Source organism: Microtus pennsylvanicus, chromosome 6 (assembly GCF_037038515.1).
Source record: "Microtus pennsylvanicus isolate mMicPen1 chromosome 6, mMicPen1.hap1, whole genome shotgun sequence".
NCBI classification, from domain to species: Eukaryota; Metazoa; Chordata; class Mammalia; order Rodentia; family Cricetidae; genus Microtus; species Microtus pennsylvanicus.
The window spans coordinates 2,877,321-2,899,985 of NC_134584.1; the positions used below are offsets into that span (position 1 = coordinate 2,877,321).

The 22,665-nt window shown below is 48.2% G+C and overlaps 3 protein-coding genes across 5 annotated transcripts; 1 reads left to right on the forward strand and 2 right to left on the reverse strand.

Annotated features, from left to right (window-relative positions):
• Window positions 1–540: 540 nt before the first annotated feature.
• On the reverse strand, window positions 541–6,457 carry Cd320 (CD320 molecule). Of its 2 annotated transcripts, none has more exons than XM_075975640.1 (5): window positions 6,260–6,457; window positions 3,514–3,639; window positions 2,161–2,394; window positions 1,718–1,879; window positions 541–678 (listed from the first exon to the last, which is right to left on the reverse strand). In XM_075975640.1, the coding sequence occupies exons 1-5, from the start codon at window positions 6,384–6,386 to the stop codon at window positions 614–616; spliced, it is 714 nt and encodes a 237-aa protein (XP_075831755.1). In that variant the 5' UTR covers window positions 6,387–6,457; the 3' UTR covers window positions 541–613. The 2 variants fall into 2 exon arrangements, with proteins under 2 accessions (XP_075831755.1, XP_075831756.1); XM_075975641.1 differs by lacking the exon at window positions 541–678 and adding an exon at window positions 1,131–1,587 and having other exon boundaries at window positions 6,260–6,453.
• Window positions 6,458–9,387: 2,930 nt separating this feature from the next.
• Window positions 9,388–20,757, reverse strand: Ndufa7 (NADH:ubiquinone oxidoreductase subunit A7). Its single transcript, XM_075975645.1, has 4 exons — window positions 20,646–20,757; window positions 19,557–19,606; window positions 15,040–15,189; window positions 9,388–9,598 (listed from the first exon to the last, which is right to left on the reverse strand). Exons 1-4 carry the CDS (start codon window positions 20,694–20,696, stop codon window positions 9,508–9,510), a joined length of 342 nt encoding a protein of 113 aa, XP_075831760.1. The 5' UTR covers window positions 20,697–20,757; the 3' UTR covers window positions 9,388–9,507.
• On the forward strand, window positions 20,745–22,469 carry Rps28 (ribosomal protein S28). Of its 2 annotated transcripts, none has more exons than XM_075975647.1 (4): window positions 20,745–20,892; window positions 20,984–21,031; window positions 22,167–22,304; window positions 22,394–22,469. In XM_075975647.1, exons 1-3 carry the CDS (start codon window positions 20,854–20,856, stop codon window positions 22,287–22,289), a joined length of 210 nt encoding a protein of 69 aa, XP_075831762.1. In that variant the 5' UTR covers window positions 20,745–20,853; the 3' UTR covers window positions 22,290–22,304; window positions 22,394–22,469. The 2 variants fall into 2 exon arrangements, with proteins under 2 accessions (XP_075831762.1, XP_075831761.1); XM_075975646.1 differs by lacking the exon at window positions 22,394–22,469 and adding an exon at window positions 21,784–21,937 and having other exon boundaries at window positions 20,762–20,892; window positions 22,167–22,288.
• The last annotated feature ends 196 nt before the right edge of the window (window positions 22,470–22,665 follow it).

Here is a 22,665-nt window from a genome sequence, read left to right on the forward strand (position 1 = left end):
CTCTCCCCCAATCTTTAAACACTGAGGCCTATCCTAAGCCTCTCCCCCAATCTTTAAACACTGAGGCCTATCCTAAGCCTCTCCCCCAATCTTTAAACACTGAGGCCTATCCTAAGCCTCTCCCCCAATCTTTAAACACTGAGGCCTATCCTAAGCCTCTCCCCCAATCTTTAAACACTGAGGCCTATCCTAAGCCTCTCCCCCAATCTTTAAACACTGAGGCCTATCCTAAGCCTCTCCCCCTAATCTTTAAACACTGAGGCCTATCCTAAGCCTCTCCCCCTAATCTTTCAAACAGGGTTTCTCACTGAACACAAGCTCTCAGGGTGAAATGTCTGGCCAGCAAGTCTCTGGCGTCCTCCTATCCTCATACCCACCTTCAGCAATAAGATCACAGGCAAACCCAGCTTTCTACATAGGTATTGGGGATCTGAACTCAGGTGCTCCTGCTTGCACAGCCTCAGAGCTCTGACACTCATCATGAGACCTCAGGTTAAAAAGAGCCACCAAATATACCAGAGAGGTAGCTCCTCTGCCAGTAGGGGGACTCCAACAGTCCCCACCATTTCACCAGGAATTTAAGAGCTAAGAGTCTGAGAAGAGCTATGCCTTGTTAAGAAGTTGTATGTGAATTCCATTTTCTTGTTTTCTGTTTGTTCATGCTCAGGCATCTGGAATCTGAGGAAGAGAGGAAACAAAGCCTCCCTGTGTAGCCCAAACATTCCGTGAACTCCCCATCTGCACACCTTAACCTCCCCAGAGCTAGGATTACAGGTATGGACCATCAAGCCTATTACATCTAATTCTCCTACCTCCCCTGCCCAAGTGCCCGGATTGTGATCTTACAAAACCAGGGAACGGCCAAGTTCAAACCAGGATTGCCCAGCTTCCACGTCACAGGAGAGGCAGCCATGACAGAGAAGAGACTACCTCGGCTCTCCTCTTCTTCCATTAAGCCCACTGTTAACACGGGGGGCTCAGCACCCACTTTAAGCAGGAGGCAGAGTAGTAGAGGGCATGTCTAGAACACAGCCCCATGTTCTCTTGGCTGAAGGCTCCCTCTTAGTAAACAGGGATCCCAAAGAGACCCCAGGCTGCCCAGGCCAAGGGAAACAGAGGCTAGAGGCAAGTAGAGGAGGTAAAGAAACTTTAATCACCACCCATCGTGAGCAGCAGGAGTGTCTAAGCCAGGGTGGCCCCACTTCTTGGAAGCATCCTGGGGCTGGCCCTCAGTCCTGGCTATGGCAATTCTACATCCAAGCGCCCCACATACAAGTGGAATATCTGAGGACCCAAGTCTCTAGAACCATGTGTGTAGGAGCTTAAAACCAAAGTTCTCTTTGGCCAAGAGCCCAGGTCTCGAGAAGCCAGCAGCTGCCTGCGTGTCCCACTGTGGCTTTCCCCAGTCTGACTGCACTCAGGGCCAGGTGGTGACCACGTGTCCTCAGATCAGTGAGGTTTTCCTTTCTGACAGCAGCAGAGACTCCTTCACAGCCACCAACAGCCCTGGCGGGGCCAGGCAACCCTGACCTCGGAGTCGTAACAATATGAGGAGGGTAGCAGAAACCAGGACGGCACTCAACACCCCTGTGGGGGACAGACAGATGGTCAGAGGTGGGGCAAGGAGGGTAGAAGCTATCAATGCTAATCCATGGGCAGTCTACTGTGTGCCCCCTCCAATCATCCCAAGTTCCTCACGTGGGAAGGCCTATCTTACCAGCAGCTGCAATAACCCCATAGGCATTTGGGTTTCGGGAAGGGTTCCCAGCAGAGGCAACTGTTGCATTCCTGAGAGAGGTCTCATTCTCCGGGGTCATAGGAGTCCTTGTAGCTGTGGTGTTATCCTCCAGGGAGATCTTGTCAGTTTCTGTGTTGGTGTCTGCAATACGCCCAGGCATCGGTAGTTGAGAGGCTTAGCGGTGGGGGGTACATTAGGGTTCCAGGTGCCAACTCTTAGAACTCATCCTGATGGAAGACTGAGCAGAGCTGGCAGGGAAGCACTACTCCTCATGTCTTGTCCTCCGCCACAAGCATGAGGTCCTGGGAGGATGCATGTGTTCACATCCTCAGTCTAGTCACACATGCGGAGGTACCAAACGCCCTTCAGTCACTGCCAGCCCTCCCCACCCACACAGACACACCGAGACCCAGGGCACATACCACAGCTGAGCTCATCACTGGAGTCAGGACAGTCTGGGTGTCCATCACAGCGCCATGTGTGTGGGATACAGACATCACCCAGAATGCAACGCAGCTTGCCCTCCTGACAGGGCTGGAGGGTGCAGTTGAGAAGATTCTTGTCAGAGTCAGCAGCGCAACCACTGATGTCATCACAGGAGCAAGGACGGGTAGCCAGTGGTTGGCACTGCCCTTTCTGAGCACACGGCTCAATCCCTGAAACATACAGTCAATCAGGTTCCAAACATCCATGCAAGAAAGCCCGGTATAACAGGCATGGTGGCACAAACCTTTAATCCCAGAACACAGGAGGTAGAGGAAAGTAAGTCTCTGTCTGAGTCTAAGGCCAGTCTAATCTACCTAGTGAATTCTAGGACAATCAGGACCATGTAGAGAAACCCTGCCACACACACAACAACAAAAAGGAAGCATGGTACTTCAGTTGCCCAATTCATTCTAAATCTCAGCTTCTAAAAGTGGCTGACTGAGCTGGGAGTGGAGTCTCACCACTGTATCAGGAGACAGAGCAGGTGGATCTCTTAGCAGTTTGAAGCCAGCCTGGTCTACATAAAGAATATCAGGCCAGCCAGGGAGATATAAAATAAAATAATGTTTCCTCAGGGCTGAGTATATAACTCAGGGGGTAAGTGCTCACTGCACAAGCATGTGGGCTGAGTTTGACCCCAGCCCTCATCAGGGTCCATCCCTAATCATAATGCAAAGAGGGCAGAGACAGGTGGATCCTGGGTACTTGAGCCATTCAGTCCAGCTGAAACCAAAAGTCCCAATTTTAGTAAAAGATGGTCTCAAAGAGTAAGGTGGAGAGCAACAGAGGAAGACACCCAATGTCAATCTCTGCTCCACACACACAACACACTGGCAAACACACCTGCACACACATGTGCCAGACACACACTAAGTAAAAACCAGCTGATCCTGTGTACGGAGGACCATGTGACCTACATAAAGTCTCTGCCTGCTGCCTGTATCAACCTCACCTTCCAATACCTCGTCTTCCTAGTTCCTCCCTTCTTTGCTCAGTCTCCCTCCACGCTTGCCTTAAACTCCAGCTCTTTTGTTGTTGTTATTGTTGTTTTTATTTTTAATTTCAGACAAGGTCTCACTAAGTAGCTCTGGTTGTCCTGGAACTCTCTGTGCAACAGCTGGCCTCAAACTTACAGACACCTACCTGCCTCTGCCTCCAGTCTAGACCTGTAGACTCCACTTTGCCCTCCTTGGCCAGTCCCACTCACCCAGTCCTATAACCATAGCTGTTTCATAATCCCTACCCCCATAACTGGCACCAGTCCAAACTTTCCAGGGAAGACCACTTACTACACTCCTCCTCATCGCTGCCATCAGAGCAGTCTGGGTCCCCATCGCAGCGCCAGGAGAGGGGAACACAGTAGCCACTGGTAATACACTGGAAGTTGTCTGTCGGGCACGAGTCAGCTCTGGAGCCTGAGAGATGAAGATAAATGGGATTCCAAATCTAGAGCACCCTCCGAGAGAATGGATAGAGCTGCAATCAGCTGGAGACAAGCCATGTCCCAGAGTTCAGAAACTGTATTGGCAGTCAACCTCTGCAGAGCACCGTGTATGTGGTGTTTGGCCCCGGGAAGTTCGTGCATGCTGCTAGGTAGACAGTCTATCAAAAGTCTATGGGTACACAGAGATGGTGACAAGTCAGGACTCAAACCCTGGTCTCACTGACCCTTGAGACTTTGCTAGCTAGGTTCCAAATGGCCAGTCTACACAGGAGATCTCCAAACTCATGTTTAAACACGTGAGAGAGGAGCCGTTCCCCAACATGCTCTGCAAGAGGCTCAGGATTCCGCTCAGTGGGACCTGTTCTAACCACCTGCTTAGCCACGGGGAGACCGAGACCATGGGTAGAACACCTGCTCAAAAGCCGGGTGTGGAGTGTATGCCTGTAACCTCAGCACTCAGGACAGCCAAGGTCACACAGGAAGATCCCGCCTTAAAACAAGACAACATGCCTAGTCACCAAGTCCTGTTGCCTCATCTCCTAAGTTCTTCCCAGGTGAAAACACTGCCTGACCCAAACATGCCACTGCTCAACTGGACCCCTGGTACCCAATCTCCACTAGGATGGAGCACTGGACCCCTGGTACCCAATCTCCACTAGGATGGAGCACTGGAGTACTCTCAGGTGCTCACTCTTATCACCCAGCACCCCTGGCACCCTGGCCCTCTCACAACCATAGCTAAATCCCTTCCCTCCCCATCCTGGCCTCCTCCTCAGTTCATCTAAGAGACTTGGCTAATTCGTCACAGGGCCTTTGCATAACGGCTCTTTCTTCCCTTTCTTCCACTCTGTATTAAGGAAGAGGATATCAAGACCCTTTTCATGTCAGGCAAACATTCAACCACTGAGCTCTATCATCCCAGCAGCTACTCCTGACCCCAGCCTTCCACTCCACACCTGAGAGTCTTCTGAAGCCTTCAGATGTCTGCTTACATCTTGGGTACTGTCTCATGCACCTCAGGAAGCTCTGCCTCTCACAAATAACAAAAGCCCCTAACTACTAACATCCATCCTCCTGTTGACTAGGTCAGAGACATGGCCTCATGATCCTACCCAGGTCAGCGCCTGACAGTGTGTGGACAATAGGTCATGTGAGGGTCCACAAAGAGTCCAGATGAACTATAAGCCTTTCCTGGACTCTGAACGGGAGATTAGGGCTGTTTGCTGATCTAGAGGGGCAGGCAGTGAAGGGACTTGAACCAGCAGGAAGGAAGGAAGGAAGGAAGGAAGGAAGGAAGGAAGGAAGGAAGGAAGGAAGGAAGGAAGGAAGGAAAGAGGGGCCTTTCAGAGCTTCCCACCTCATATACAGGGCCAGGGCTTCCAAGACCCCTCCTATCCTTTCCCTGCAGTCAAATACAAGTCTACTCGCTCAAGAACTGAGACAAGCACCGGTGTCCACCTTCCTTTCCTGCCGCAGGCACAGCATTCTCTCCATACCTAACAACTCACAGTCCTGACAAGTCAGACCTCCTCTCCTTGGCTTTCTGGGTTTCCTTGGAGTGGGCGATTTATCAGACAAAAATCGGGATGACCCATGGTTTTTCCTCCCAGTCTGTTCCCTCATCTATGAAAGGGGAACACTAAGGCCAGGCATAATGGTGCTCACCTGTAACCCCTGCTCTTGAGAAGCTGGGACAAGAGGACAGCTTGAGATGCAGACCAACCAAAAGTGGGAGGAGGGGTGGTCCTTTTTAGACCCATACAGCTCTGCCAGATGAAGTGGCCCACTCCTATAATCTTTGTGCTGGGGAGACTAAGGCAGAAGGCCCAGGCTGCAGTCCAGCTTGTTACACAGTGACACCCTGTCTCAAAAGTGACAGCCAATGCCTGCTTTTAATCCCAGCACTCTGGAGGCAGAGTCAAGTGGATCTTTGGAGTTAAAGTCCAGCCTGGTCTACATGGCGAGTTCCAAGTCAGCCAGAGCTACAAGGTGAGACTTTGTCTCAAAAAACCCAAAACAACACAATGAAAACCTAAAGAAAACTACACTCGAAACAGTAAGACCTGTTTTTCTAGGTCCTATAGCCCGAACATCCTGTTCCAGACCAGGCCAGCTGCCTGATCACGTTTGGGGATCACAAATGAAATACACTCCAGGACCATTTCTTCCATCCTGAGGCAGAATCCAAGGAGAAACAGAAGGTCTGGGTGCTCAAAGAACAGCCACAGAACTTGAGGCTCAGGGTCGAGCGTTTCACGAAGGCATGCTGCTGCAGGAAGGCGCCAGGTGACTAGCCCTGCGTGGTAAGAGGTCAAACAAAATCAGAAACCTAAGTCTTTCAGCCCAAGCTGGGCTGAAGGACGACTTGGAGGTGACATGGGGACAGAGAGGGGAGAAAGGGTACGCTGGGCACGAAATATCAGAAGACAGGAGACACCCACGTGCAGACACATCAGGACTGGTTCTCCCCACGCTAAATCCAATCCCGCGTGCTGGAGGAGTGTAAGACGGATGAGCGGCACAGCCAATCGTGAAGCGATGCCAGCGCGCGGGGGCGGGTCGAAAGCGGTGTAGGGACTGGGGTCACTCACCCGAGACACGGACTTGGGTCGGGGCTGGGGCCGGGGCCGGGGCGGCCTCTAGGCCTAGTCCAAGACCCAGCAGTAGCCGCAGCGCCAGGCACAGGGCCGCTGCCCGCCCCACTCCGCCCCGCGCCATCCAACCGCTAGCCGTACCGCTCCAGCAACAGCGGCTCGCAGTCTGAGGGACGAGCTCTGACTCTTGCGCACGCGCGCATAAAGGCAGGAGGCGTGGCACCTGCGAGCTTGGACCGTAAGTACCATAATAAAAAGTAACCAAGAAATACGGCTCTTCCTGGCTTTTTCCCAGCAGCAGAGTCTGATGGGTTTAGACTCCTGGATCTGTACTCCCAGCTACTCTACAGGTTAAGGAAGAGGATCACAAAATAATGCCAACCTAGGCAATTAAAGGAGCCCCTATCTTGGAATAAAAATCACCCAAAGCAGGTCAGAAACTGGGTAGAGCACTTGCCTAAGTAATCGGTAGGCTCTGGGTTTAATCCCGAGGACTAAGAAAATAACATCAACTTTAAATAAATTTCCAGAGTCAAAAATGAACTCACCAATTTTGACCTAAACTTCACACGCAAACTACTGCAAATTTAACTGCCCAATGGTCCTAATGAACATAGCAGCCACACCCTGTGGACACTCCCCAGCAGGGCCCTCCTCCAGCTGCTTTGGTGCCACCTCTGGGTTTTATTATTTACTTTATTTCCTTTATTGTCTAATTACCCACTAGAACGCCAGCCGCAGGTAGTTCAGGCTGTGGGCTTGCTTACTGGTGTGCCCTTGATGTCTGGCACACGCAGGGAAGGAATGAACAAATGAACGCAGTCCCTGGCTCCCATCCACTTGGATTCCTTCCATCCCAACCTCATTCATTACCTCCAGTTTTCACTTAAGAAAGAGACACTTTAATCTGCCATCCTCGTCCTTGGGCAGTAGGGGATAGATAGAGGGTTTTCTCAACCCACTTGCATACGGCGGGTGCATTGTCTGTTATCCAGTATGGCTTCTGTGGTGGTAGTGTTCTGTTGTCTGAGATAGGTTCTCAATGCATAATGCAGGCTGGCCTGAAACTGGTGATCCTCCTGCCTTGGCCTCCTAAGTATCTGGAATAGTCATGGATCTCGTGTGTATTGTACAGCCACACGTAGCTTAGTTTTTTCTTCTTCACATTATGTCTCCCACAGTTCTACCTCCCAGCGGGGCTGGGGACAAGTCTCTGTCCCTGAGTGGGCAAGTTTTCCAAAATGTAGCCTTCAAGTCCAGACTTTCACACAAAGGTTCTATTTGCAGATGGACAGCCTGTCTCACCACTGTATAACATAAAAGGTTATAACTGCTTTTGGTGTGCACTGTCTCACCGATTTCTGCAGGAAGAGGAAATAATATGCAATGGTGTTCCAATGTAGAAGGATACAAAGAGGATAAATAGGGCAGCCCAGGAAAAGGAGGGGAGCATCATGCGAGATCCTGGATTTGCACAGAATACTGCCTATAATTCACGGCCAGTTCTCAATGAGCCTAACAGAGTGCTTAGTCTCTCCAAGATGACCTCCCAGAACCACTCAAGAACCAGCCAAAACCGAGATGAAGAGGTGAGGCCATACAGGAGAGCAGAGACAGAGGCAGAACATCAGTAACTTCAAAGACACCCTAGGCTACTTGGTAAGTTCCAAGTGGGGACTAAAGATGGAGCTTAGTGACAGAGTATATGGCAAGCATGCACCAACCTCCTGCCTCCCTTCCCAGCATCCTATAAACCAGGGGTGAGGGCACAATCCTAGCACTGAAGGGGCAGAGGCAGGAAGCTCTGAAGTCCCAAGGCGCTCCTCAAATACAGAGAACTTGAGGCCAGCTTGGGCTACATGAGACCCTGTCTCAAAAAAAAAAGTATATGAGTTCCAGGGCAGCCAGGACTATGCAGGAAAACTGTCTTGAAAAATAAATAGAGAGAGGAGAGGGGAGGGGAGGGGAGGGGAGGGAAGAGGAGAGGAGGGGAGGGGAGGGGAGGGGAGGGGAGGGGAGGGGAGGGGAGGGGAGGGGAGGGGAGGGGAGGGGAGAGGAGAGGAGAGGAGAGGAGAGGAGAGGAGAGGAGAGGAGAGAAGAGAAGAGAAGAGAAGAGAAGAGAAGAGAAGAGAAGAGAAGAGAAGAGAAGAGAAGAGAAAAGAAAAGAGAAGAGGAAGGCCCCTGGTCCAGGAATGAGCATAAACCATTTGAGACAGTTCCTAGCCCCAGAAAGAACCTAGACCTCTTTCTCACAGAACTCATAAACGAAATTACACAGAAATTTTCAATCCACATATTGCCTGGGGCCTTTAGACGTCCTCTGGTTGCCTTCCCAGTGATGTCTGACATTGTGACCACTGTTCCTCTCCCTTTTCATCTTCTTTCTGAATCTAGCTTGTCCTTTTCCCCAACCAACTCTATCACCTGCAATGAAGCCTGCAGCTGTAGAGTCTGTAACTGACTCTGGAGCACTGACACCCCTTGCTCCCCTTGCTCTCAGCTTCTATAGGGCTGCAGTTTCAACACTCTATTACCGCCCTTTCTTGTGGTGACAGTATCTGTCTGTTAGTCTGAAACAGGTTCCCAACCTATAACCCAAGCTACCTCAGCCTCCTAAGTACTGGGGTTAGAGTCACGCACCACCACACTCAATTCAGTCACACATTTTTATAGCTCTACCTTCAGGATCTACAGACCTACTTAAGAGTTACAACAGTGATATTCATCTACTAGCTTACTGAGTACAAAGATTATAGGCATAGACCAACAATACCCACTAAGACCTCATCTTAAAAAGGTAGGCTCACAGGTAAAAGCGCTCGCTTCAAAAGGTTGACACCTGAGTTCCATCCCCATAACCCAAAGAAGACCTAGAGTAGCTCAAGTCTATAATCCCACCACTCCCACAGCAGGGTGGGAGGAACAGCAGCACTGCCCAGAAACTCTGCGGCCAGCTAGCCTGAAGAACACAGCACAATAAAAACAAAACCCTGACGCAATAAAGCAGAAGAAAACCAATTCCCAAAGTTGCCCTCCCACCTCCATACAGGCTGCGGCATGTATTCACACACCCTCCACAGACAGTAATAACAGATCAAATCAATAAGTACTAAGAAAAGACAGAATGGCAATAATGTGAACTCTGTATTTGTTATAAATTAGGTCACACTCTTTCCAGAGGAAATCCAAGGCGGAAAAGCAGTCGGGTGGCCCTGGGGGACCAGACAAAGTAGCCTTGGGCAGTGTCACAGGTACGGCTGGTCCTTGGACAGCTCCCACCTCTTCATCGGAGGAGCAGGCGTCACTGCCTTCTTCTCAGTGGCTGCCACAGCTGAGCTTTAAGAAAAAAACACAAAACTCCAGTTAGAGCTGGGTCTGCAAAGAACATTGGAGGAAGTATTTTTTGTTTATTTGTTGGAGAAGTATTTTTCGTTTATTTGTTGGGTTTTTTCTTAATTTTAATTTTTTATTGAAAATCTATTTTTTTTCTATACAATATACAACAGCTTCCTCTCTCATCTTCTCCTAGATTCTCTCCACCTTCCCCATCCATGCCTTCTTTCCTCTCTTTATAAAGCAAGCTGGCAAATAAAGAAAAACAATGAAAGGAAGGAAAAGAAAAACACATGTACACAGGCACACACAGAAACACACATAAAACACAAAATCAAAAACCAAAATATATAAGCAAAAAAAAAAAATGCCCAAAGTATTATGAGACAATCTCCAAAAATACCACTGAGTTTGTTTTGTGTTCACCGTCTACTGCCGTGTACGGGGACCACCCTTCCTTTGCAAGCAGGTGTCAACTGGAGACAAGTTCTAGGTTAAGAATGGGGGCTGTGTCCATTTCCCATCTCATGTCTGAACCTGTGCAGGCCACATGCTGCCTGTCTCCATGGGGTCCTATGTATGCCAGTCCTGTCCTGCATGGCCACTGGCTCCCTCAGTCTTTCAGCCTTCCCTTCTGCACAGTTCTCTGATCCTTGGGGGAGGTATTTGAAGAAGGCATCTCATATAGGGCTGAGTGTTCCTCTCTGCACTATCTGATTGTGGTAATTCCCTTTGTAAAGGTGGTCATGCCCACCCCGGTACTAACACACCGACTGAGCTTTCTGGACATGGAGCCAGAGAGCAAAGAATGCCCAATCTTGCCCCCCCACCCAATGAAATCCCTCAGAGGATCATCAGATGCCTGCTGGGAGCTGGCAGGGGCCATGAAAAGAAGCTTCAGTCAGCCTACCCTGACTGCCAGCCCAGAACCCAGCCTTGACTAGCTCAAATCTCCCTTCCTACTGGTACCCCAGTGTGGAAAGACTCAAGAGCAGAAACCTAGGATGAACAGCTGAAGCTCCTAGTAACTAACATATAAAGCCCAAGTTGGAGCCAGGCTCTCTGGGCTCCTCTCAGCATCTCTACCCTAAACCTCTCCAGCCCGAGCTTCACTTCCTTCCCCCCACCTTTCCTTTCCTTTCCTATATGGCCCAGTCATTTCTGCCAAGCACTCTTGGCTCCACACTCTGGGTTTTCCTCCCTCTCCTGGTCCCTTTTTTTCTCCTCTCATGGCTTAGTCTACTCTAGTTCTGTACCTTCCCAGATGCCTCTGGCTGAATACTCCTTCACATCTGCAATAAAAACCTCCTCCTCAACCATACGTCCTCATCTTCATTCACCACAGAGTGCTTGTCCACTGTTCTTACCACACAGGCACAGAACTTACTAGTGACATAAGGCCAGCCCTTGAGCTGGTGGAGCAGAGTATGAAATGTAAACAGACAACCAGACTGGGCTACACAGAGTGGCTTGAACCTCTATATACCAGCTATTTAAAAGAGTCTAAAGCAAGCAACTAGATCTCTTGAGTTCAAGAGTTCAAGGACAGTCAAGACAAAATAGTAATGTGTAATTACTATTATCTAGCTCTTAAAAATATAAAAGAGAGACCAAAAAAAAAAAAAAAAAAAAAAGAAACACAAGCTGGGCATGGAGACTCATGCTATGATGGCAATTCTTGATTGTCAACTTGACTATATCTGGAATTAACTAAAATCCAAACAACTGGGCATACCTGGGAGGGATTTTCTTGATTAAATCATTTGAAGACAGAAGACCCACTTCTAACCTGGATCTCTGAGGTGGGAAGATAAACTTTCAATGCAGATCTTTGGAGATGGGACAATCTACCTTTAGTCTAGAACACACCTTCGGCTGGCAATTTATATAAGGACACGGAAGAAGGAAGCTCTCTCTCCACCTGCTTGCTCTCATTAGCAAATCTGGTGTTAGAGCCTCCGTCAGGATTCTGATCTCTTGAAGACCAGCTGAGACAGCCAGCCTCATGGACTGAACAGCTACAGTGCTGCAGCCCCCAGCATCACATGAACAGGAGCAGCAGCATATCCTGCCAGCACTTGGGAGTGGAGGTAGGGAAATTATGATTTCAAGTTCTCAGCTACATAGTAAACAGAAAGGCAACCTGGACTACATGAAACTCTGTCTAAAAAAGTAAAATAAAATAAAAAAGGCTGATAGCTGAGAAGATGACTTAGGTAAAAGTGCTTGCTGTGTAAGGCTGACAATCTTGAGCCCTAGAACCCACATAAAAAGATGTACAAGGTGGTATGCATCTGTAACCCCAACACTCCTACAGAGAGATGGGAGGCAGAGCCAGCTCACAGGTCAGCTAGCCTTCAGCACACAACACGGCACAGCAGGACAAAAAAACAAAACCTTGCCTGAACAAAGTAAAAGGAGAGAACCAACTCCCAAAAACTGCTCTGACTCCCACACACTCTGTAATGGATGCACCCGTTCACTCTATTGCTGTCTCCTCTCTTCTTCTCCCCCTCATACACATACATGCACCACACACTAAGTAAACTTTGTTTGTTTGATTTTGAGACAGAGTTTTTCTGTGTAGCTCTGTCTGTCCTGGAACTCGCTCTGTAGACCAGACTGGCCTGGAACTCACAGACTTGTCTGCCTCTGCCTCCCAAGTACTGGGATTAAAAGTGTGCACCACCATAACTGGCCAACTTTTTTTCTTTTTTTAATTTAGGGCTGGAGAGGTGGCTCAGCAGTAAGACAACTTACTGTCCTTACAGAAAGAACTCGAGTTCAGGTCCCAACACACACAACAGGTGGCTCACAAGAACCTGAACCTCTACAGGGAGAGCTGATGCTCTGGCCTCTGGGGGCATATGCACTCATATGCACTGAACTACACACATGTAATTTAAAATAACAAACATAAGTCTTGGGGCTCGAGCACGGGCTGTTCTTCCAGAAGACCCAGGTTTGGTTTTCACCACTCACAAGGCAGCTTACAACTGACTCTAATTCCACTCCAGTTCCAGGGAACCAGATCCCCTCTTTTGGCCTCTGCAGTTGCCAGACATGCACGTGAGGCAAAGACCTATTTGCAGACAAAATATCCATACACATAAAAGTAAATAGGTTTTTTTTTATAAAGTAATCAATATTTTTGTTTATTTTGAGACAGGGCTTTTCTGTATAGGCCTGGCTGTTCTGGAATTTGCCCTCTAGACCAGACTGGCCTGAAACTCAAGAGATCTGTCTGTCTCCGCCTCCACCACAATAGGCAAAAAAACCTTAAATAAAGAGAAAAGGCTGGGGAGTGTCGTAGGACCTCGGGGTATATGTATGAACCAGGCTGCTGACCTCGCTGGGCATTATTTCCCAGCTCTGCGACGTTATCAGGAATCAAGTATGGCTCATTAAGGAAAAGCGATGGTCAAGAGACCGAGTATAACACGCATCCTCTATCTTTAGTCAACTTCCCTTTGTGATCTCAGAACCAGTATCTCGCTCTGTGTGTGGCTGTGTCAATGTGTGTGTGTGCACACGCACGTGGAATCTCACCTGCCATTCCTCAAACAGCATCCCACCTTTCCCTTGTGTGGTCTGGAACTCTCCTCGGCACAATGGCCAACAGACCCAGGGATCGACGTATTTCTGCCACCACAGTGCTGAGATTACAAATGTACATCTTATAATCATCGTCTTTTTCCCCATCGATTCTGGGGATCAAAACCAGGTTCTGCAAGAACTTTACCAATTGAGTCATTACCTCACCATCTTTTTTTGTTGTTTTGTTATCAAAACAGGGTTTCTCTGTAGCTTTGGAGCCTGTTCTGGAACTCGCTCTGTAGACCAGGCTGGCTTCAAACTCACAGAGATCCACCTGCCTCTGCTTCCAGAGTGCTGGGATTAAAGGCGTGCACCACCGCCACTGGGCTCAGCATCTTTTTTTAAAAAAATAACATTTTAGGAGTGTGGGGAGGGGTACAGGTCAGTACATATACTTATGGAATCCAGTAGAGGGCACTGAATCCCCTGAAACTGGAGTTACAGGTTGTAAGCCCATCTACATGGCTACAGAGAACAGAACTCTGTACCTTCTGTTCCTCTGCAAGAGTATTATAAAGTCTTAACCACTAGACCATCTCTCCAGCCCTTTTTGTTGGGTCTGTCGGTCTGCTTGCTTGCTTGCTTGTTTGAGACAGGGTCTTACTATGTAGTCCTAGATGGTCTAGAACACAAAACGTGCTCCAGGCTGGCCTCCAACTTGTAGCCATCCTCAAGCTCTGCCTATTGAGTACTGGGATGCAAGGTGTGTGCCACGGCATCAGGCCTCAACACCTCATCCTATTTTTTCTATGTGCATGGGTATATCTGCCTACATGTATATGTGTATGTATGTGTACCACTTGCGTGGCTGGTACCTGGGGAGCCAGAATAGGGCACCAGATACCCTGAAACTGGAGTTAAGGGAAGTTATAAGCTGCTCTGGGAACTCTACCCATGTCCTCTTCAAGATCAACAAGCACTCTTCAGTGCTGCAATATCCCCATGCCTCATTCTATAAAACAAAACAAAAATTGATAAACAGAGCAGAAGAAGCTGGCTTTATAGACAGGAAAGGGATGAAGGAAGCAGAAGCCAAACAAAAAGACTGGTCCGTTCCAAGTCGCCTTCCTTACAAAGGCTACACCTGAAGGGACTTCTTTATCGTGGAAGCTAAAACTGGTTTGCCTGGGAACTGGCCGTGATCTTTCACCTGTTTCTCAGAAGGCTAGTTAAACAACTAAGCCTCACATAAATGTCTGCTCTGTCTTGGCCTGCTGGATCTAGTGCAGAAACTCATTCCAGACTACGGCTTCCTATGAACCTCATGTAAAACCACTGTCATTCTCTTTTAATAAAAGATACCTGAAGACAGGGTCCAAATAGTTGTTTTTTTTCTCTTGGGTTCCTTTGAGGTTCTTTTATCACCATCATTTTTGGATTAATTTATTGAGGTTAGGAGCATGCCATCGCACATGTGTACAAGTCAGAAGCTTCCAGCACATGGATCCTGGGGATCAATCTCAAGTCATCAAGTATCTTACCCACTCAGACATCTGACCTGCCCCTAACTATAACACCCAGATTGACCTGGAATTTGTAAACTTCCTGTCTTCACCTCCCCAACACTGGGATTAAAAGCATACTACCAGGTCTGACTCTTTAATGTGGGTTCTGGGGATGGTCTCAGTACTTACGAGGCAAGTAGCTTACTAAGTGAGCTGTATCCTCAGCCCTGGCCTGAACTCCTGATTTTCTTGCCAGTCTCCTGAATACAGGGATCACAGGCCTTTCCGACCACACCTAGGTAATAAAATGGGATTGTGCAAAGCACCTTTCCACTGCAGGGGAAGGAAGGGCAGTGGCAGAATGTTGCAGAGTCCTGGGCAGAGAGCACTGAGGGGCCTTACCTCTCAGCTGTTTTGCCCGACACCAGAGCCTTCTGTGAAGACATGATGACTGAGGGAGGCACAACTTCCCGCCGGCCATCACGAGTGCAGTAGTAATTGTTAGACAGCTTGTGACTGGGGCCCACAGGGAGCTTAGGAGGTGGCTGGGTCCTGAGGAAAAAGATGCTGGATTGAAACAAACCTTCTGTTGCTCTCACTGCCGTAACTCACTTACAAGACGAGTCAGGAGCTACAAAGAAGGCTGCAGGCCAGAGCATGTCTTGGTACACTATATGAAAATAAGAAAATCTTTCCACAGGCTAAGGAAGGTGCTCCAGCTCTAAGTCTCTATAAAGGGCCCTTACTGACATTCCCAAGACAGAGTCCTAGATGTGCTCCTATCCTCAACACAAAGCTTAGCAGCGACCTTTCCTCCACCTAAAGGTGCTCAGGAAATCAGAAGAGAGCAACCCCCCTTTCCAGCAATTACAGTTCATAACACTGAGCCACAGTCCCAGAATACCCGATTGAAGTGACTTCCCTGAGCTCCCATACCCAAAGGCCAGGTTATAGACCTTGTAAGTTTCCTATTATCGCAGGAACCCTTTGAAGAGTCCTGCTGGGATTAAGGCTTACTGCTCAAAGAACACCTTGCCCTGGGAACCTGTCCAAGTCCCTGCACTTCCTGCCACTGTGTAGTCTGCAGCCAACATTCCCTGCAGAGGGAAGTGGAGGGCTATGTGGAACAAAGCTCAGTCCGGCCTCGGGTTAAACTCTGGGCTTACGAAGAAAGCTAAAGCCTTGAAAGGAAACACGGAGCTTCAAACAGAGGAATTTCTTGGGACAAAGAGTGGATGATCATAAAAAGTTTTGAGCTTAATTTATTTGGCCATATTGTCAAACAGCATTTTTACCTGGCAATTTTAAGTTCTTAAAAATTTGAAAGTCTTCTGATCGAGGTCCCCCCCCCCAAAAAAATGAAAGTCATTTTATTTTTTAAATAAGAAGCATGTCAGTGTACTTGAGAGTTGGAAGCAAGAGAATCAGTTACAGGTAATTCTACACAACATGAGTTCCAAGTCAGCATGGGCTTCATGAGACTGTCCTAAAGAGTGGCTCAGCTGTGAAGAGACTGCTATCCAATCCTAAGGAGCAGAGTGCAGATCCCAGCCACACATAACAAGTAGAGCATCCCACAAACCCAGCAGCCCAATGCCTTCTCCTGGCCTCTGCATGCATACAGGCACATCCCCTTACACATTTCCGGACACATGCACACGTAAAATAAATCTTTTTAAAAATTTTCGTTGGTTTTTTTGTTTATTTGTTTGCTTGTTTGGTTGGTTTTTCGAGACAGGGTTTCTCTGTGGCTTTGGAGCTTGTCCTGGAACTAGCTCTAACCAGGCTGGTCTCGAACTCACAGAGATCCGCCTGCCTCTGCCTCCCAAGTGCTGGGATTAAAGGTGTGCGCCACCATCGCCAGGCTTATTTGTTTGTTTGTTTTTTTTTGACGAATTCTTTTTTTTTTTTTTTTATTTATTTTTGGTTTTTCGAGACAGGGTTTCTCTGTGGTTTTGGAGCCTGTCCTGGAACTAGCTCTTGTAGACCAGGCTGGTCTCGATCTCAGAGATCCGCCTGCCTCTGCCTCCCAAGTGCTGGGATTAAAGGCGTGCGCCACCACCGCCCGGCGCTGTCCTGGAATCCTATGTAGACCAAGACTGCTGGCCTCAAATTGTGAGATCCACCTGCATCTGCATCTCAGTCCTAGGATTAAAGGCCTACATCACTATGTCTAGCTTAAAATTTCCTAAGATTAGGGGTTGGAGAGATAGCTCAGTGGTTAAGAACACTGACTGTTCTTCCAAAGGTCCTGGGTTCAATTCTCCCAGCACCCATATGGCAGCTCACAACTGTCTACAAATCCAAAATCGGACACACATGCAGGCAATACACATAAAATAAAAAATAATTTTTAAAAAATTTCCTAAGATTAGCTGGGCATGGTAGTATATGCCTACTATCCCAGTACTTGGGAGGCAGAGTAAGGCAGATCTCTGAGTTCTAGGATACCCAGGCTACACATAGAAACCCTGTCACAAAAACAAAACTTTATTTTGTTGTTTTTTTGTTTGTTTTTGTTTCTCAAGGCGGGGTTTCTCTATGTAACAGCCTGGTCTACATAGTGAGTTTTAGGACATCAAGAGATTTGCCTGTCCCTGCCTCCTGAGTGATGGAATTAAAGGTGTGTCACCACTGCCCAGCCAAAAATATTCTTAAAATTAAAATAGAAAATGTAAGATAAAATGAGAAATATAGCTGGACACTGGGTGTATCACTGTAGTCTCAAAAGACCAAAATAGGAGGAAGGTCCAGAGCTCAAGAGTAGCCTAGCCAAATCAGTTCCAGGACAGACTAAGCTACATCCTAATACCCTGTCTTCTGAAGAGAACAACGGGGGCTGGAGAGATGGCACAATGGTTAGCACTTGTTCTTGTAGAAGTCCACGGTTCAATTCCTAGCACCCATACAGTGGCTCACAACCATTCGCAACTCCAGTTCCAGGGGATCTCAACGCCTTCTAGCTTCCAAGATATTGTATGCATGTGGTTCACAGCCATACATGCACATAAAACACCCACACACAAAATAATACTTAAAAAAGAAATCTTTTAAAGAAAAATAAAGCAATGGCCAAGCCTGACTACCTAAATTCAATCTCCAGGACCCAAACATGGCAGGGGAAAAAACTACTTCCACAAGTTCTCCTTTGCCTGGGCAGTGGTGGCACGCGCCTTTAATCCCAACACTCAGAAGGCAGAGGCTGGTGGATCTCTGTGAGTTCAAGGCCAGCTCCAGTTCCAGGACAAGCTCCAAAGCTACAAACAAACCCTGCCCAAAAAAAAAATAAATAAATAAAAAACCAAAACACCTTTTCCTCTGACCCACACACAAAATAAATGAATTTTAAAAGGAAAAAAAAATGACAATTTTAAAGTTCTAAAAGGACAAACAAATGTGAAATTTATAATTTGCCTGAAGAACATATATGCTAAACCATAGCTTTATCATCTATGTACAGCAAAGTAAAAAGAACCAGTTGTCTAATGCCAAGACCCAAATGAATCACTAGAGGGCACCCTTATCCTGGAGACGCCGTCAGTTCCTGGACTGTAATCCTGGTACCTGCTGAACCATCTCCCAGCCTGGGTTATAGGGTGTTCCAAGCCAACCAGGACTACAGTGTAAGACCCTGCCGCTGGACAGGCGTAGTCACACAAACCCAGTGAACCCAGCATGTGGCAGGCAGGAGATCAGAGTCAGAGACCAGCTCAGGCTAACATATAAAGACCTGTCTCAATTAAAATACAAATTAATTAATAAAAAATAAATAGATACGGTGTATCCTGTGTTTACTTCCCTGCAATGTTTCTCCCGCCCACACAATATCCACACAATAAAGAGAGGAGACTACTGAGATGGCTCATTGGATAGAGCACCATTGCTCTTGCAGAAAACCAGGATTTGATTCCCACAAGGCAGCTCACGACCATCTCTCTGTTCCAAATGATCTCATGCTTTCTTCGGAATTCCATAGGTACCAGGCACACATATGATACACATAAATTCAAGCAGGCACAACACTTAAACACACATACATGCACACATATAAAAATAAATCTAAACTATTTTTAAGGAAAAAAGATGAGGAGAGGAATTTAAGTGATAGTCCAGTTGATAAAGTATTTGGCATGCGTGAAGCTGCCCCAGCCCACATCACACTGGTGTGGTGGCACATGCCTGAAATGCCCGCACTTGAGACAGAAGCAGGGTCGTGAGTGTAGGGCACACTCTGGGCTACTTGACAACTCTAAGGCCAGGCTGAGTGCTCTGTTTCAGAAGATCCCCTAGGCTTCTGCTGGGTTTTCAGAGGGGCTCATTCTGAAGCCAGCAAACTGAGGTGGGGGCCTGTGAGTGCTAAAGCCACCGACCTCACAAACCAAGAACTTTCTTGTTTACACTGGCATCCGAAAGTCTGAGGACATGGCAAAGACTCATCAATACAAATGTGTTCAAAAATCAAGACTAGTCGCTCAGTGACTTAGCCCACCTGGGTCTCATTTCCTCATTAGCAGCTTGAGAACATAACATTTTAAGTGTAGGGTCACAATGAAGATTGCAAATCTGCCCAAGATAACAACAAATAACGTAATCTATCTCCTATTTCAAGGCAACCCCATGAAGTTAAAAGTAAATTTCCGCTTCCACAGCGTGGCAAAAAGGCTCTCTGCCCAATGCTCCAAGGGAAGTTCAAAATAATAAATTTGAGGCTGTTTTTTCACGTGTTTGTTTTTCAGACAGGGTGTCACTATGTAGCCCTGGCTGGCCTGGAACTCACCACATAAATCAAGAGTAATCAGACTGCCTCTGTCTCGTGAGTGCTGAGCTTAAAGGTTGTACCACCACAACCAGCCTCAGATTTAGGTTTGGTGGAAGAACGACATGAGGGGTGAGGCTGGCAGCAAGCAGGGCCTGCTCACCGCTTGGCGATCTCCTGGTAGCGCAACTGCAGCTTCGCCTGCAGGTCTTGCTGTGGGAAAAGGAGAGAAGTCAGGCTGCTGGGAAGCTCAGGCTTGGGGTAGTGAACAGGAGTGGCCAGTCAGGATTGGATACAGGCCCTGCAGATGAAAAGAAAGCTGGGGCAGTGGCTTACAGAACTTTACTGCTAAGTTTCCAGGTCTTTCCAAGATCTAACTTTAAAAGCCTCCTCCTTTTGAGGCCAGCCTGGTCTACAAGAGCTAGTTCCAGGAAAGGCTCCAAAACTACAGAGAAACCCTGCCTCAAAAAAAGAAAGAAAGAAAGAAAGAAAGAAAAAGCCTCCTTCTTGCTGGGCGGTGGTAGTGCACGCCTTTAATTCCAGCACTCCGGAGGCAGAGTTGGGCGGATCTGTGAGCTCGAGGTCAGCTTGTGTGACGAGACCTAGTTTCAGGACAAACTTCAAAGCTAGAGAAACCCTGTCTCGAAAGAAACCCAACAAAAAACAAACCAAAAACAAAAAAAAAGCCTTTTCTTCTCCTTTTATTTACTTTATATATGGGTCAATATACTAAACATTATGGGAAATCTCACTTTCTCTGAAGAGCCACACGCCTAAACAGTCGCTTGCAGACCTGCAGTGCTGAATACGCCTCCTTTCTTGGACCCTAACGTAGCTACCTCCCCGCTTCCACTCTCCTGTCTCCCAGGAGCTGCCGAAATCTACAGCTTCCCTGACCTTTTCGTTTTCTTCCGAAACCTAAAACCTCGTCCTAGACTTTTCAAAATAAGAAAAAGCTACGGCCACAAGACTCAAAAAGCTATGATACGGGGGAAACTCCGGGACTGAGACGTGGGAGACAAGAGAGGCGGGCGGAAAAGGAGGGGCAGCAGGAAGCTGAAGCCAGGCAATCTGAAGCCAAGGTATGGGGAAAGGGAATCCCAGGGACAGGACCGTGCGTCCCGGACTAGTGGAGTCACAAATTGAGGGTTCCTGGACTCCCCCACTGAGCTAAGGAGATGTGAAACAGGAGAGGACTCGGGGGAACACAGAACCCAATCCTTTCTGGCCCCAATCGGACAGGAACACGCACCCCAGACGCCCAGTTCCGCAGCTTCTGGATGATGCGAGTAGCGGACGCCATGTTCCTTCCGCTCCGAAGGACGCTGGTGACGACTCTGCCCCAGGACTGCTGGGTAGCGCGTGCGGCCTCGCGAGAGCGGGAGTAGGGCGGGGTCGAGAGCGTGTTATAAAATCGCTCCCCTGTTCACGTGACCCCTCTCCGCCTGATCGCCGCCATCATGGACACGAGTCGCGTGCAGCCCATCAAGCTCGCTAGGGTAAGAGGCGACTGCGGGTGTTTAGAAGCCTGGATGAAGGCGAAGGAAGGAAGCTAGGTCTGTCGGTCTAACGGCCTCTGATTTCCTGCAGGTAACCAAAGTGCTGGGCAGGACCGGTTCGCAGGGACAGTGCACGCAGGTGAGCGCATGGGGACACCCGGCAACTTCCTGGGGTCTGAATCCTCCTCAATGCTCAGTTTACTGCTGGACTTGGTGACTTTTAATCCTAATAGGCTCACTGAAGATAGAACTTGGTGGCCACCCTGGATACGCTAGTGAAACTGTCTTTGAAAGTTTTATTTTTAAAGAGATGGAGTGGGCGGGAACTATTGTGTCAGTAGTAGACTTGCTTAACATACGCAATACCCACAGACTGAGTACTGCACCTAACTAAAAATTAGAGCGATAACCCATGCCAGGAATTCCAGGGGTCATAAGACAGGAAGCTCCCTAGGAGTTCCAGGCAGGCTTAGGCTACAGAATAGGTGAGATCTAGTCCCCCCCAAAGCTGGGACACGGTTGGTAGAGCACTTGGCTAGCGTGCAAGGAAGGCTTGGGCCCCTGCACCACATAAACCAGAAACGGTGGAGAGGCCATCCTAGGCTAAAGATGCCTTGACTACTTTCCTGGGGAAAAAGATTGGTTTATATCCAGGATTCCCATCCTAGTCCTGAAGAGACTGAGGTACCTATTTCTGGGCCAGCCCGACATAGTCTAAGTGGCAGGCCCAAAGATATAATCCTAAACACTGGAGGTGGGGAGGGGCTGTGTTATCTCAGCAAAAGGACAGACTGAGCTAAAGACTAGCCAAGGCTTACAGAGTGAGACACTGACTTTTTTTAAAAGACAAAAAAAATTAGGCATGCTGTTGCCCACCTCTCATCCTAGCAGCTGAGACGGAGGCAGGCATTCAAGGTCAGTCAGAAATTTAAGAGCCCTCACTTTGGAGAAGAAAAAAGGCACGCCCCTTTTGTGCTCTGGGTTACCCAGGAGCTCGCAGACCTTCAACACCCTGGATGTGCAGCTTGTTTCCTTAGGTTCCGATGTAAGCCCTTTACTGTCCCAGGCTCTTGGTGGTGGGGGATAGAGTTCAGAGATGGGCGGGTCAGACTCCCCTGGAACTGGGGAGCCAGCTGTGTGGGTGCTGGGGAATGAAGCCAGGTCCTCTGGAAAGGTGACAAATGCTCATGACTGCTGAGCCATCTCACCTGCCCTTATCACCTTTCCACCCCACTAGTAACTAGCAGCACCTAACTCTTCTGATGGGTCCATAGGTCCGTGTGGAATTTATGGATGACACCAGCCGTTCCATCATCCGAAATGTCAAAGGTCCCGTTCGAGAGGGAGACGTGCTCACCCTATTGGAGTCAGAAAGAGAGGCTCGGAGGTTGCGCTGACTGACCTTCCTGCTGGTGGGTACATGGCAACCCTTGGGAATGACTGCTCCTTGCTGGGAGGTGTCAGGAAAGGTTCTCTGTCTAATGCTTGGGTCTGTTTACAGGGTCCTGAGTATACACCACTTGGCCCATGATGACCTGCGACTATTAAATAAAACATTTGTATTGTTTTAACTCTTATCTGGGTTGTCCTCTTAGGGTTTGTTTTGTTTTGTTTTGTTTTTTTAATTTATTCCCCCTCTTGTACCTAGGCTGGTATAGAACTTGGAATTCTTCTGAATGTGTTTTTTCAGGGCAGTGTCTTTGGACCATTCAATCTTTGTGCACTCTGAAAGCCCCTTCCGTAGGTGCCTTGCAGATGGGGTAAACTGTCACC